The 17135-nt window shown below is 39.6% G+C and overlaps 1 protein-coding gene across 3 annotated transcripts; it reads left to right on the forward strand.

Moving 5' to 3' along the window:
- The first annotated feature begins 1214 nt into the window (after positions 1-1214).
- On the forward strand, positions 1215-11124 carry DUSP23 (dual specificity phosphatase 23). 3 transcript variants are annotated; one of them, XM_040333948.1, is made up of 3 exons: positions 1215-1335; positions 9145-9422; positions 10831-11124. In XM_040333948.1, the coding sequence occupies exons 1-3, from the start codon at positions 1239-1241 to the stop codon at positions 11014-11016; spliced, it is 561 nt and encodes a 186-aa protein (XP_040189882.1). In that variant the 5' UTR covers positions 1215-1238; the 3' UTR covers positions 11017-11124. The 3 variants fall into 3 exon arrangements, with proteins under 3 accessions (XP_040189882.1, XP_040189883.1, XP_040189884.1); XM_040333949.1 differs by having other exon boundaries at positions 1331-1413; XM_040333950.1 differs by lacking the exon at positions 1215-1335 and adding an exon at positions 5447-5530.
- The last annotated feature ends 6011 nt before the right edge of the window (positions 11125-17135 follow it).

The following is a 17135-nucleotide window of genomic DNA, read 5'->3' on the forward strand; positions in this document are numbered from 1 at the left end:
AATAATAATAATAATAATAATAATAATAATAAACAGATAAACACCCTAACACAAAAACACTGGGTTAGAGTAAAGGTTAGGTTTAGGATTATTTATTATTATTATTTTTTTTTTTTTTGTTAGGGTGTTAATAATACTACCACTACTACTAATAATAATAATAATAATACATTAATAAATAAATGTAAAATATTTTCTAACCCCTTACCCTAACGAAAAAAATAATAATAAATGATTAATAATAATAATAAAAAATAAAAATAAAAGCTAATAAAAAAAGCTGAAACACCTAGCAACAAATGATGCAACAGATGATAGTTTTCTTTATTGGCTGATTAAAAAAAACGGCAAAGCTCAAAAACGCTGGGCCAGATTCACGTAGATCTTCGGCGGCGTAACGCATCGCATTTACGTTACCCCCCCGCAAGTTTTTACGGGCAAGTGCTTGATTCACAAAGCACTTGCCTGTAAAGTTGCGGCGGCGTAGCGTAAATCCCCCCCGGCGCAAGCCCGCCTAATTCAAATGATCCGGGTAGGGGGCGTGGATCATTTAAATTAGGCGCTTTCCCGCGCCGAACGCCTTAAATTTCCCGACGTGCATTGCGCTAAATGACGTCGCAAGGACATCATTGGTTTCGACGTGAACGTAAATGGCGTCCAGCCCCATTCACGGACGACTTACGCAAACGACGTAAAATTTTCAAATTGCGACGCGGGAACGACGGCCATACTTAACATCGGATACGCCACCTAGGGGGCAGCTTTATCTTTACGCCGCGTATCTCTTACGGAAACGGCGTAAATTTACTGCGACCGGCAAGCGTACGTTCGTGAATCGGCGTAACGACTCATTTGCAGGCCGTCGTATCTTAGGCATGTTTAAGTGTATCTCAGTTTGAGAATACATTTAGACATACGACGGGCTTAGATTCGGAGCTACGTCGGCGTAATTCTTTGAGAATCTGGCCCGCTGAATAAAACTGCACAAGTCGCACATAAAAAAAGCGCAAAAACAAAAAACGCAGGAAAAATCTCAAAGGTGTGAATTTACAGGCCGGGCTTCCTTATGCTGTCGCCGGTAGAAACGTATCGGACAGGCGTGAATGGGGCTTCAAACGCGTCGCGGTTTTACTTTAAATTGGAAAAAAAAATGAACGCCCCAAACGACTTCCGAATTAGAGAGAGTTGTTGCCTCTCTACGTCGGACTCTCAGTCTAGCACAAGGCAGACGCTCCCTTATGGGAAGCAGTGGAGGGGGTTCTTGTCAGCCGGTGCCTGGGCCCCGCCATGTGACATCACAGGAGATCCTCTGCAGCTACATTGTTGCAGAGTCAGGTCAGTAGTAATCCAGGGTGAGAGTGCCGGTCAGCTGAGACGCCCTTTCCTGCTGGGGGGGGTCAGAGACATTTTGGGGTACAATGGGGGGGGCAGGGCCAGCATGGGACAGATTGGCTGCAGGGGTCTGATATTCACCAGATCTCTATAGATCACTGTGCTGATTGATATTACTTCGGGGTTGTTGGCTGTGAGTTTGTACTTTACATCTAGAAGTTCTCACCTCTCCTGGTTCTGTTAGCAATAATTTATTATTATTATTATTATACAGGATTTATATAATTTATTATTATTATTATTATTATTATTATTATTATTATTATACAGGATTTATATAATTTATTATTATTATTATACAGGATTTATATAATTTATTATTATTATTATTATTATTATTATTATTATTATTATTATTATTATTATTATACAGGATTTATATAATTTATTATTATTATTATTATTATTATTATTATTATTATTATAATACAGGATTTATATAATTTATTATTATTATTATTATTATTATACAGGATTTATATAATTTATTATTATTTTATTATTATTATTATTATTATTATTATACAGGATTTATATAATTTATTATTATTATTATTATTATTATTATTATACAGGATTTATATAATTTATTATTATTATTATTATACAGGATTTATATAATTTATTATTATTATTATTATTATTATTATTATTATTATACAGGATTTATATAATTTATTATTATTATTATTATACAGGATTTATATAATTTATTATTATTATTATTATTATTATTATTATTATTATTATTACTATACAGGATTTATATAGAGCCAACAGTTTACAATATAAAAGGGAGACAATACAGTTACAATACAATAAAATACAAGAGGGTAAGGAGGGCCCAGCTCAGAAGCAGTGGCGTCTCCAGCTTTCATATTTAGGGGGGGCACATGGGGGGGGACAGGGACAAAAGTAGGGGGGCCAACTATAAAATGCAATTATATATATATATATATATATATATATATATATATATATATATATATATATATATATATATATATATATATATATCCTGGGGCCCTTTACTACGATCCCACAACGGGCCCTTTCACATGTTCTGCAGTGAGCTCCCTTCCTACTATACTGGGGCCCCCCAGGGTGGCAGAAAACAAGAGATATATGTCACCAGCGCACCAAGAAAATATAAGGGTCCAAAGCAGTGGGAGAACTATCATTGTTGCAAAGGTTGTCTTGCCACCGGGCCCTGGTGTTCCGCCACGGCGGGGTTCCCCAGCTGTCCTGTCCCTGCTATTGACAGCGCTGGTCTGGCGTTTGTCTCCTTGGCAGCGGCGGCAGTCTATTAGGACCTGGTGCTGGTGACATTATGGGTGCATGCAGGGGGAAGGCTGGCACTATTGGGTATAGAGAGCCGAGCCCCCAGCTGGTCACCTAGCAGCAGTAATGCTGTATAACCTTCTCTGTTGACATGCTGATCGGGATGTGATCCAGGTGATGCTCCCAGTCAGTGGCCCGGATTCAGGTACATTTGCCCCTTTGTTACGGAGGCACAGGGCAGCGGTTTTTGCCCTGCGCCCCCGCAAATTTCCCGCGCTACCCGCGATTCACGGAGCAGCAGCTCCGTAAATTGCGTGTGCGCTGTGTAAACTTGCCCTGCGTAAGGGCGCCTAATGTAAATGATCCCGTAGGGGGCGGGAATCATTTAAATTAGGCGCGCTCCCGCGCCGAGCGTAGAGCGCATGGAAACTTTCCCGACGTGCGTTGCGGCAAATGACGTCGCAAGGACGTCATTTGCTTCAAAGTGAACGTGAATGGCGTCCAGCGCCATTCACGAATCACTTACGCAAATTACGTAAAATTCGAAACGTCGCGACGCGGGAACGACGGGTATACTTTAGCATTGGCTGCCCCTGCTATTAGAAGGGGCAGCCTTACGCTAAACACGCCGTACGGAAACGACGTAAATTGCGTACGCAGGGCTCGCGCAACGTTGTGAATCGGTGTTAGTATGCAATTTGCATACTATACGCTGAGCACAACGGGAACGCCCCCTAGCGGTCATCGCAAGAATGCAGCCTAAGATATGCGTGGCATAAGAGCCTTATGCCGCGCAGATTTTAGGCTGCAGTCGGCGTTACGATGTTCCTGAATCAGGAGCATTCGTAACGCCGGGGCAAGTAAGCAATTGCGCTGTGTAACCTATGGTTACGCAGGCGCAATTGCTTCTTGAATCCGGGCCAGTATTTATTTGCATCAAGAGTACAACCACATATATATATATCAGCAGCCATGTGGGCTCTATGCCTGTAAAGTGTGGGCTTTGATCAATAAAATCTCTGATATTTATGACTAGGATTTGACTAAGAGCATCACCTGGATTGCATCCCGATCAGCATATCAGAGAAGGGTCCACTGCTGCTAAGCAACCTGCAGGAAGCTCAACTGTCTACAACCAATAGAGATGGGCTCGGGTGTGTTTGAAACCCCACATGCCCGATCCCGCCAGGAAGCCGACACTCCACAGTGCTAATCAATGTATGGGCTGCCTAAGAGCTAAGACCAGCCATAGACAGTTTAAACCTCAGCTGGTTCAGCAGAAACTGGCTGAGATTTGAACCATTAACCACTTCCCGACCGCCGCATGTACATATACGTCCACAGAATGGCACGTACAGGCAAATGGGCGTACATGTACGTCCTTGCCTTTCCGTGGGTCGGGGGTCCGATTGGGACCCCCCCCCCCCCCCCCGGCGGCGGTCAGGTTCCCTCGGGGAGCGATCCGGGACGACGGCGCGGTTATTCGTTTATAGCCGCTCCGTCGCGATCGCTCCCCGGAGCTGAAGAACGGGGAGAGCCGTATGTAAACACGGCTTCCCCGCGCTTCACTGTGGCGGCGTATCGATCGAGTGATCCTTTTTATAAGGGAGACTCGATCGATGACGTCACTCCTACAGCCACACCCCCCTACAGTTGTAAACACACACTAGGTGAACCCTAACTCCTACAGCGCCCCCTGTGGTTAACTCCCAAACTGCAACTGTCATTTCCACAATAAACAATGCAATTTAAATCCATTTTTTTGCTGTGAAAATGACAATGGTCCCAAAAATGTGTCAAAATTGTCCGAAGTGTCCGCCATAATGTCGCAGTCACGAAAAAAATCGCTGATCGCCGCTAATAGTAGTAAAAAAAAAAAAAAATTTATAAAAATGCAATAAAACTATCCCCTATTTTGTAAACGCTATAAATTTTGCGCAAACCAATCGATAAACGCTTATTGCGATATTTTTTTTACCAAAAATAGGTAGAAAAATACGTATCGGTCTAAACTGAGGAAAAAAATATTTTTTTATATATTTTTGGGGGATATTTATTATAGCAAAAAGTTAAAAATATTGCATTTTTTTCAATATTTTCGCTCTATTTTTGTTTATAGCGCAAAAAATAAAAACCGCAGAGGTGATCAAATACCACCAAAAGAAAGCTCTATTTGTGGGGAAAAAAGGACGCCAATTTTGTTTGGGAGCCACGTCGCACGACCGCGCAATTGTCAGTTAAAGCGACGCATTGCCGAATCACAAAAAAGGGGCCTGGTCTTTTACCTGCATTTTGGTCCGGGGCTTAGGTGGTTAATATTAGGGAGACGGGGACAGAGCGTTGTCACCCTATAACAGGAAGTGCCTGAACAGGGACCTCCACGGCGGGATCACCGGGGGGATTATTTAAAAACGACGTTAAAAAAAAAAAAGTTAACGTGATAAAGCTTATATTTCGGATCGCCCTGCGGTGAGGCTCAGCGGTATTTCGGGGGTCGTGTTCCACCCCCCCCTCCCAGCGTAGTCTCTATATATACATCGGCAGCTGTGTATACTGTGCTATCTATATCCACATTTACTGAATGGAGTTTTTTTTTTACCCCGGGTCACATGACTGGAAATGAACTTTGCTGCCCATCACCCCTTGTAAGTGCCGCCCTGCAATCAGAACAACCTCCAACTTTTATTATTTAAGAGGGAGGAGCTGCATTTTAAGGATCTGTCCTTTAAAAAAAAAAAAAAAAAAAAAAGCATATTTTGGCTGTGGGAGGAGCTTGAATTTACTGCTAATATTACGTTTAGATTCCAGCAGTGAACTTTGTACTCCGCTTCAAGTAGTCTCACTCCTGCTGCAGCAAGTATGGTGTATCGGTTGATAGTGGGCTTTTATTTTTACTTAATTTATTATTATTTATTATTATTATTATTATTATTATTATTTTTATTATTATATCAAGGGTTGGGATTAGTGTTTTGTATGTATTTTTGTTATTTTATTATTTATTATTATTTACTTTTTATTTATTTATTTTGTTAGGTTAAGGTTATGATTCGGGGGTTAATATTACGGTCAAGGGTTGGGGGGTTAGTGTTTTTATTTGTTATTTTATTATTATTATTATTTATTTATTTATTTATTTACTTATTATTTATTTATTTTCTTAGGTTATGGGGTTAATATTATGGTTAAGGGTCGGGGTTAGTGTTTATTTTATTTTACTTAATTTATTATTTCTTATTATTATTATATCACAGGTTGGGGTTAGTGTTTTGTATTTATTTTTGTTATTTTATTATTTAATTTAAATTTTTTTTGTTAGGTTAGGGTTTAATATTAGGGTTAAGGGTTCCAATTAGGTAGGTTAATAGGGTTAAGGGTTAGTGTTTATTCAATTTTTATTAATGTATTATTAATATATCAAGGGCTGGGGTTAATGTTTTTTTTTGTTTGTTTTATTATTATTATTTATTAACTTTTTATTTATTTTGTTAGGTTAGGGGTTACAATTAGGATTCGAGTTAGGGTTAGTGTTTTATTTTTATTATTTTTTATTATTATATCAAGGGTTGGGGGTTAGTGTTTTTTTATTTATTTTTGCCATTTTTTTATTATTATTTATTTACTTTGTATTTATTTTGTTAGGTTAGGGGTTAAAATTAGGATTAGGATTAGAGTTAGGGTTAATATTAGGGTTAAGGGTTAGTGATTTATTTTTATTATTTATTATTATTATTATTATTATTATTATTATTATTATTATTATATCAAGGGTTGGGGTTAGTGTTTTTTATTTATTTTTGCCATTTTATTATTATTATTTATTTACTTTTTTTTTTTTGCTAGGTTAGGGGTTACAATTAGGATTAGGGTTAGGAGGTTAATATTAGGTTAAGGGTTGGGGGTGAGTGTTTTATTTTTTTATTTAATATATTGATTTATTTTGTTAGGTTAGGGTTTATTATTAGAGTTAGGGGTCACAATTAGGATTAGGGTTAGTAGGTTGTTGGGGTTAAGGGTTAGTGTTTATTCAATTTTTATTAAAGCGGGGGTTCACCCTAAAACTATTTTCTAACATTACATTGACATGACTCTCGACAATGACAGTATGCCGTTTTTTTTTTGCTGTACATACCTCGTACAGCTATTTTTCCCCACGGCTTCCAGGTAGTGAATCCCGCGGGAGTGGGCGTTCCTATCCAGCAGGTGATTGACGTGATGACAAAAACTACCTCCCCCCATCGCATAAGGAGCGTCACGAGTTGCCGAAAGAAGCTGAACGGCGGTGCGCAGGAGCCGTATAGCACCGACTCGCCGTTCGGGTTCTTTCGGCAACTCGTGACGCTCCTTATGCGATGGGGGGAGGTAGTTTTTGTCATCACGTCAATCACCTGCTGGATAGGAACGCCCACTCCCGCGGGATTCACTACCTGGAAGCCGGGTAAGAAAATACATGTACGAAGGTATGTACAGCAAAAAAAAAAAACGGCATACTGTCATTGTCGAGAGTCATGTCAATGTAATGTTAGAAAATAGTTTTTAGGGTGAACCACCGCTTTAATTTATTATTATTATATCAAGGACTGGGGTTAATGTATTTTTTATTATTTATTTAATGTATTTTGTTAGGTTAGGGGTTACAATTAGGATTAGGGTTAGAGTTAGGGTTAATATTAGGGTTAAGGGTTAGTGTTTTATTTTTATTATTTATTATTATTATTATTATTATTATTATTATTATTATTATTATTATTATATCAAGGGTTGGGGTTAGTGTTTTTTATTTTTTTTTGCCATTTTATTATTATTATTATTTATTATTTATTTACTTTTTATTTATTTTGTTAGGTTAGGGGTTACAATTAGGATTAGGGTTAGGAGGTTAATATTACGATCAAGGGTTTGGGGGATTAGTGTTTTCATTTGTTATTTTATTATTATTATTATTATAATTTATTTACTTATTATTTAATTATTTCTTTTCTTAGGTTAGGGGGTTAATATTATGGTTAAGGGTCGGGGTTAGTGTTTATTTTATTTTACTTAATTTATTATCTTTTATTGTTATTATATCACGGGTTGGGGGTTAGTGTTTTGTGTTTATTTTTGTTATTTTATTATTTAATTTGTATTTATTTTGTTAGGTTAGGGTTTAATATAAGGGTTAGGGGTTACAATTAGGATTAGGGTTAGTAGGCTAATAGGGTTAAGGGTTAGTGTTCAATTTTTATTAATTTATTATTATTATATCAAGGGCTGGGGTTAATGTTTTTTTTTATTATTATTATTATTATTATTATTATTATTATTATTCATTTATTTATTTTGTTAGGTTAGGGGTTACAATTAGGATTAGGGTTAGAGTTAGGGTTAATATTAGGGTTAAGGGTTAGTGTTTTTATTTGTTTATTTATTATTATTATTATTATTTATTTATTTACTTATTATTTATTTATTTTTCTTAGGTTAGGGGGTTAATATTATGTTTAACGGTCGGGGTTAGTGTTTATTTTATTTTACTTAATTTTTTAGTTTTTATTATTATTATATCACGGGTTGGGGTTAGTGTTTTGTATTTATTTTTGTTATTTTATTATTTTATTTAAAACATTTTTGTTAGGTTAGGGTTTCATATTAGGGTTAGGGGTTCCAATTAGGTAGGTTAATAGGGTTAAGGGTTAGTGTTTATTCAATTTTTATTAATGTATTATTATTATTATATCAAGGGCTGGGGTTAATGGTTTTTTTTTTTTTGTTTGTTTTATTATTATTATTATTTATTTACTTTTTATTTATTTTGTTAGGTTAGGGGTTACAATTAGGATTCGAGTTAGGGTTAGTGTTTTATTTTTATTATTTTTTATTATTATATCAAGGGTTGGGGGTTAGTGTTTTTTTATTTATTTTTGCCATTTTGTTATTATTATTTATTTACTTTTCATTTATCTTGTTGGGTTATGGGTTACAATTAGGATTAGGGTTAGAGTTAGGGTTAATATTAGGGTTAAGGGTTAGTGTTTTATTTTTATTATTTATTATTATATCAAGGGTTGGGGTTAGTGTTTTTTATTTATTTTTGCCATTTTATTATTATTATTATTATTATTATTATTATTATTTATTTACTTTTTTTTTTTTTGCTAGGTTAGGGGTTACAATTACAATTAGGGTTAGGAGGTTAATATTAGGGTTAAGGGTTGGGGGTTAGTGTTTTTTTTTTTATTTAATATATTGATTTATTTTGTTAGGTTAGGGTTAGGGGTAAATATTGATGGTTAAGGGTTGGGGTTTGTGTGTTTCTTATTTTATGTATTTTTGTTATTTGTTTTTTATTATTATTTATTTTCATTTAATTATTGCATTTGAGCAGACAAATTCTCAAAAATGTGTGACAAAACGCACTAAAGCACTCCTAATGTTTTTGGTGATGGAGTTTTGCGCTGAACTTGTTTCTTCCGTTTGTCTCCTGTCCAGGCCCAGCGATGCCCCCGGTACCACCTCCCAATTTCTCCTGGGTGGAGCCCGGACTCCTGGCTGGCATGGCGATGCCACGTCTCCCGGCCCATTATGAATACATGTACGAAAATGGCATCCGGCATCTGGTGACCCTGACTGAGCACAAAGCCCCGCACCACGACTCCTGCCCCGGAATCGCCCTCCACCGGATCCGGATCGTAGACTTCTCTCCGCCCAGCCTGGAGCAAATCAAAACCTTCCTCAAGATCGTGGAGGATGCCAAGGCCAAGGGAGAGGTGAGAGGACTCTTCCCCTTCCCCCAACTCTCCTCTCCTAAAATACTCTGCCCTGCTGGAGGACTCTGCTCCTCCCTCTATAACTCTCCTCTCCTGAAATACTCTGCTGGAGGACTCTGCTCCTTCCGCTATAACTCTCCTCTCCTGAAATACTCTGCACTACTGGAGGACTCTGCTCCTTCCTCTATAACTCTCCTCTCCTGAAATACTCTGCTGGAGGACTCTGCTCCTTCCTCTATAACTCTCCTCTCCTGAAATACTCTGCTCTGCTGGAGGACTCTGCTCCTTCCTCTATAACTCTCCTCTCCTGAAATACTCTGCTGGAGGACTCTGCTCCTTCCTCTATAACTCTCCTCTCCTGAAATACTCTGCTGGAGGACTCTGCTCCTTCCTCTATAACTCTCCTCTCCTGAAATACTCTGCTGGAGGACTCTGCTCCTTCCTCTATAACTCTCCTCTCCTGAAATACTCTGCTCTGCTGGAGGACTCTGCTCCTTCCTCTATAACTCTCCTCTCCTGAAATACTCTGCTCTGCTGGAGGACTCTGCTCCTTCCTCTCTAACTCTCCTCTCCTGAAATACTCTGCTCTGCTGGAGGACTCTGCTCCTTCCTCCAGAACTCTCCTCTCCTGAAATACTCTGCTGGGGGACTCTGCTCCTCCCTCTATAACTCTCCTCTCCTGAAATACTCTGCTCTGCTGGAGGACTCTGCTCCTTCCTCTATAACTCTCCTCTCCTGAAATACTCTGCTGGAGGACTCTGCTCCTTCCTCTATAACTCTCCTCTCCTGAAATACTCTGCTGGAGGACTCTGCTCCTTCCTCTATAACCCTCCTCTCCTGAAATACTCTGCCCTGCTGGAGGACTCTGCTCCTCCCTCTATAACTCTCCTCTCCTGAAATACTCTGCTGGAGGACTCTGCTCCTTCCTCTATAACTCAACTCTCCTGAAATACTCTGCTGGAGGACTCTGCTCCTTCCGCTATAACTCTCCTCTCCTGAAATACTCTGCACTACTGGAGGACTCTGCTCCTTCCTCTATAACTCTCCTCTCCTGAAATACTCTGCACTACTGGAGGACTCTGCTCCTTCCTCTATAACTCTCCTCTCCTGAAATACTCTGCTCTGCTGGAGGACTCTGCTCCTTCCTCTATAACTCTCCTCTCCTGAAATACTCTGCTGGAGGACTCTGCTCCTTCCTCTATAACTCTCCTCTCCTGAAATACTCTGCCCTGCTGGAGGACTCTGCTCCTTCCTCTATAACTCTCCTCTCCTGAAATACTCTGCACTGCTGGAGGACTCTGCTCCTTCCTCTATAACTCTCCTCTCCTGAAATACTCTGCACTGCTGGAGGACTCTGCTCCTTCCTCCAGAACTCTCCTCTCTAACATTGATGGTGTGTGTATTACAGGCGGTTGGCGTCCATTGCATGCACGGTTTCGGTCGGACGGGCACCATGTTGGCGTGCTTCCTGGTGAAGACGAGGAAGATCACCGGAGTGGACGCCATCGATGAAATCCGCCGGATTCGTCACGGATCCATAGAGACCACCGAGCAGGAAAAATCGGTCATCCAATTTCACCATCACATCAAGTGATTGGAGGATGCGGGGCGATCGATTCCTCGGAGCAAAACCATTTTTACTGACTGTATCAATCGAATTAAAAGTCACACTGGAGAATCTTCTGGAAGCAAATGGACTGAACCACTCGTTGTGTCCTTTTATTTTACTCTTCTGATATCATTTCTAGGTGGATTCTGTAGGGTTGAGTCGGCCCCCAGACTCCTTTTATATGTCTCAGAAGCTGCAACGATCTCCTGACCAAAATTTCTCTGAGTTGCGCGGTCGTATCTATGCGCCTGATTCTTAGAATCAGTTACGCATAGATTTCTATTAGATCCGACCGGCGTAAGTCTCTTACGCCGTCGGATCTTAACTGCATATTTACGCTGGCCGCTAGGGGGCGTGTACGCTGATTTACGCCTAGAAATATGTAAATCAGCAAGATACGCAAATTCACCAACGTAAGCCCGGCCGACGCAGTACAGATACGCCGTTTACGTTAGGCGTAAAGTTACCCCTGCTATATGAGGCGTACCAATGTTAAGTATGGACGTCGTTCCCGCGTCGAATTTTGTAAATTTTACGTAGTTTGCGTAAGTCGTCCGTGAATGGGGCTGGGCGTCATTTACGTTCACGTCGAAAAAAATACGTCCTTGCGGTGTACTTTGGAGCAATGCACACTGGGATATGTCCATGGACGGCGCCTGCGCCGTACGTAAAAAGCGTCATTTACGTGGGTTCACATAACATTTACATAACACACGCCCCCCTGTTCCACATTTAAATTAGGCGGGCTTACGCCGGCCTATTAACGCTACGCCGCCGCAACTTACAGAGCAAGTGCTTTGAGAATACTGCACTTGCCCGTCTAAGTTGCGGAGGCGTAACGTAAATAGTATACGCTACGCCCGCTCCAAGATACGCCGCTTTACGTGAATCCGGGCCAATATTTTTTTTATAATAATAATAAAAAAATAATATATATATATATATACAGTATAGATTATTTAAACATAAATTAAATTGATGTTAAGATATAAATTTAAAAATAATAATATTAACAATGAAAATATATATATATACAGTATAGATAATTTAAACATACATTAAATAGATGTAAAGTTATAGGGCCAGATCCACAGAAGAATTACGCCGGCATATCTATTGAAACGCAGCGTAATTTCAAAGTTCCCGCGTCGTATCTTTGTTTTGTATCTACAAAACAAGATACGACTGCATCTGGGCTCGATCCGACAGGTATACGTCTTAGTACGCCGTCGGATCTTAGGTGCATTTTTCCGCCGGTCGCTAGGTGGCGTTTCCTTCGAATTCCGCGTCGAGTATGCAAATTAGATAGATACGGCGATCCACGAACGTACGTCCGTCCGGCGCTTTTTTTTACGTTGTTTGCGTTTGGCTTTTTCCGGCGTATAGTTACCCCTGCTATATGAGGCGTACTCAATGTTAAGTATGGCCGTCGTTCCCGCGTCGAATTTTGAATTTTTTACGTCGTTTGCGTAAGTCGTTCGCGAATGGGGATTTGCGTAGAATGCCATCACCGTCGTAAGCATTGGCTTGTTCCGGGTTAATTTCGAGCATGCGCACTGGGATACCCCCACGGATGGCGCATGTGCAGTTGGAAAAAAAAACGTCATTTACGTCGGGTTACGACGTATTTACATAAAACACCCCCCATCACATCCATTTGAATTACGCGCCCTTACGCCGCCAAAGATACACTACGCCGCCGTAACTTACAGCGCGCATTCTTTGAGGATTCCAAAAAAAAAAGTAAGTTACGGCGGCGTAGTGTATCTTAGATACGCTACGCCCGACGGAAATATGCGCCAGGGTACGTGGATCTGGCCCATAATATATACATTTAAAAATAATAATATTAATAATAAAAAAGAAAAAAAAATATATATATATACATACAGTATAGATAATTTAAATAGATGTAAAGATAGATGTAAAGATATATATATATATATATATATATATATATATATATATATATATATATATATATATATATATATATATATATATATATATATATATATATATATATATATATATATATATATATATATATTAATAATAATAATAGAAAAATATATATATATATACATACAGTATAGATCATTTAAACATAAATCAAATAGATGTAAAGATATGAAATATACATGTATTAGTAATAAAAAGAGAAATATATATATACACATACAGTATAGATAACTTAAACATAAATTAAATAGATGTAAAGGTATAAGATATACATTTTAAAATAATAATAATAAAAAAGAAGAAAAAAAATATTGTGTGTGTGTATATATATATATATATATATATATATATATATATATATATATATATATATACCTACATACATACATACAGTATAGATAATTTAAACATAAATAGATGAAAAGATATAAGATATACATTTAAAAATAATAATAAAGATATATATATATATAGTTTAGATAATTTAAACATGAATTAAATAGATGTAAAGATATAAGATATACATTTAAAAAGAATAATATTAATAATAAAAAAGACAAAAATAGATTATTTAAACATAAATTAAATAGAGGTAAAGATATAAGATATACATTTAAATATAATATTAATAATAAAATAAAAAAATATAAAATATATATACAGTATCGATAATTTAAACATAAATTAAATAGATGTAAAGATATAAGATGTAAATTTTAAAATAATAATATCGATAATAATAATAATAAAAAAATATATATATATACATATACAAACACACACACACACACATACAGTATAGATAATTTAAACATAAATTAAATAGATGTAAAGATATAAGATATACATTTAAATATAATATTAATAATAAAATAAAAAAATATATTTACAGTATAGATAATTTAAACATAAATAAAAAATAGATGTAAAGATATAAGATGTAAATTTAAAAATAATAATATTGATAATAATAATAATATATATAGATACACACACACACACACACACACATACAGTATAGATAATGTAAACATAAATTAAATAGATGTAAAGATATAAGATATAAATTAAAATATTGATAATATTTATAATAAAAAAATATATTTATATATTTATACAGTATAGATAATTTAAACATAAATTAAATATATATAAAGATATCAATTAAAAAAAAAAAAATAATAATAATAATAAAAAAAGATAAAAATTATATAGAGTATACACACTCAAAGTATTAATAGAATATACAAAGCTCCTTCTTTTTAAAAAACTCAGTTCCCTTTTTCCCAGCCATAGTCTGACAGTCTGATCCTTTTCAGCCGCTAATTCTCTGGTGAAGGGAACAGGACTTGTTCCAGGGACTCCTAATCCAGCTTTTCCCATATGGACGGGGCATTACACATCACATGACCAGACGGGGGATTTGGCCTCTTCCGCGTGGCTGAATATATACATTGGGATTATTGGGTATTGCCCGTTGTGTGACACCAGCCTGTCCTGTCATTATATCTCTACCACTGCCAGGCCTCCCACCTCTACAACACAGGGACATGTCCGTCTGTTTGTATTTAAAGGGGAACTCCAGTCTTTTTACAATTATACATGTGACCTAAATGTGTTCCTAAACACAAGAACATTTTTTTTTATATTTATATATATATATATACACACTATTGCCAAAAGTATTGGGACAACTGCCTTTACACGTACATTAACTTTTAATGGCCTCCCAGTCTTAGTCCGTAGGGTTCAATATTGAGTTGGCCCCGCCCTTTGCAGCTATAACAGCTTCAACTCTTCTGGGAAGGCCGTCCACAAGGTTTAGGAGAGTGTCTATGGGAATGTTTGACCATTCTTCCAGAAGCGCATTTGTGAGGTCAGGCACTGATGTGGACGAGAAGGCCTGGCTCGCAGTCTCCGCTCTCATTCATCCCAAAGGTGTTCTATCGGGTTGAGGTCAGGACTCTGTGCAGGCCAGTCAAGTTCCTCCACCCCAAACTCGCTCATCCATGTCTTTATGGACCTTGCTTTGTGGTGCGCGGTCATGTTGGAACAGGAAGGGGCCGTCCCCGAACTGTCCCCACAAATTTCAGGAGCATGAAATTGTCCATATTGTCTTGGTATGCTGACGTCTTAAGAGGTCCCTTCACTGAGACTAAGGGGCCAAGCCCAACCCCTGAGGGGCCAAGCCCAACCCCTGAGGGGCCAAGCCCAACCCCTGAAAAACAACCCCACACCATAATCCCCCCTCCACCAAATGATTTGGACCAGAGCACAAAGCAAGGTCCATAAAGACATGGATGAGCGAGTTTGGGGTGGAAAACAACGCACTCCCTGTGTCCGTCAGCAAAATGGCACGGCTGGGCATATTATTGTACCTGTACGTTGCTCTTTAAGACGCAGCATTGCCGCAAGCTCCGTGAGTGTGACCGCGGGTCCCGTGGACTCTTTGTCCTCCGGAAGTCCCGCGGAGAGGAAGAACGGGGAAATGCTAATGTAAACAAGGCATTTCCCCGTTCTGCCTAGTGACAGGACACTGATCACATCTCCCTGTAATCGGGAGCGGTGATCAGTGTCGTGTCACACATAGCCCACCCCTCCTACAGTTAGAATCACTCCCTAGGACACACTTAACTCCTTCAGCGCCCCCCCTACAAGGTTAACCCCTTCCCTGCCAGTGTCTCCCAAATTTAGGCAAGAATGATATCAGATCAGTGGCGTCACTAGGGTTGGTGTCACCCGGTGCGGTAAAACATGGTGTCACCCCCCCCCCCTCTGTCTAGGCTGTCCAGCACCAAGCAGGCAGCGCACGGGCACGGGGCGCACCCCAAACCAGCCCCTGTAAATGATAGTATAGGGCAGTATAGTGGCAAGTTAGGGTAGTATAGAGTGGTATAGTGGCAGGTTGGTGTAGTGGGGTGGTATAGGACAGGTTAAGGTGGTATAGGGCATGTTGGGGTGATATAGGGTAGTTTGGGGTGGTATAGGGCAAGTTAGGGTTGCATAGGGCAAGTTGGGGTGGTATAGGGCAAGTTAGGGTGGTACAGGGCATGTTGGGGTGGTATAGTGCAAGTTAGGGTGGCATAGGGCAAGTTGGGATGGCATGGGAAAGGTTGGGGTGGTACAGGGCAAGTTAGGGTGGCATTGGGCAGGTTGGGGTGGTATAGGGCAAGTTATGGTGGCATAGGGCAGATTGGGGTGGTACAGGGCAGATTGGGGTGGTACAGGGCAAGTTAGGGTGGCACAGGGCAAGTTGGGGTGGCATGGGAAAGTTTGGGGTGGTACAGGGCAGGCTGGGGTGGTACAGGGCAGGCTGTGGTGGCACAGGGCAGGCTGGGGTGGTACAGGGCTGTTTGGGGGGTACAGGGCAGGCTGGGGTGGTATAGAGCTGTTTGGGGTGGTACAGGGCAGGCTGGTTGGTACAGGGCAGGCTGGTTGGTACAGGGCAGGCTGGGGTGGTACAGGGCAGGCTGGGTGGTACAGGGCAGGCTGGGGTGGCACAGAGCAGGCTGGGGTGGTACAGGGCAGGCTGGGATTGCACAGAGCAGGCTGGGCATGTCAGCTAAAAAAAAAAAACGGGATGGTGTCACCCCTTTAGCGGGTGTCACCCGGTGCGGACCGCACCCCCCGCACCCCCCTAGCAACGCCTCTGTATGAGATGCTTCTGTTGAACCCCAGTCTGGGAAATGCTAGTTGCCTGGAGGTCCCGGGACCCTCATATCCCACTGATGAAGATTTCCAGGCCTGTGTGGTCGGGCTTGTCATGTTTAGGTTTCCACGTCTCTGAACTCTGTGTGATGCTGATCTAGGCAAAACGCGTCGACCTTCCAGCAACATCTCTGGGTGAGGACAAAGGCCGCCATCCGTAGTGGGGAACAAACAGAGGCTCACCGCGAACAAAGGAAGATCCAGCTAAGCGATAGTGATGGGATTTTAGAAACAGGAGGTGTTATGCCAATAATATCTTCCTATTCTCCCGGCTTGTCCCTGTTCTGTAACCAAATTCCTCCATACCCATCCCTCTTCTGAACCCAAATCTCTCCATTCCTCCATACCCATCCCTCTTCTGAACCCAAATCTCCCCATTCCTCCATACCCATCCCTCTTCTGAACCCAAATCTCCCCATTCCTCCATACCCATC

This window comes from Rana temporaria, chromosome 13, assembly GCF_905171775.1.
Source record: "Rana temporaria chromosome 13, aRanTem1.1, whole genome shotgun sequence".
Lineage (NCBI taxonomy): Eukaryota > Metazoa > Chordata > Amphibia > Anura > Ranidae > Rana > Rana temporaria.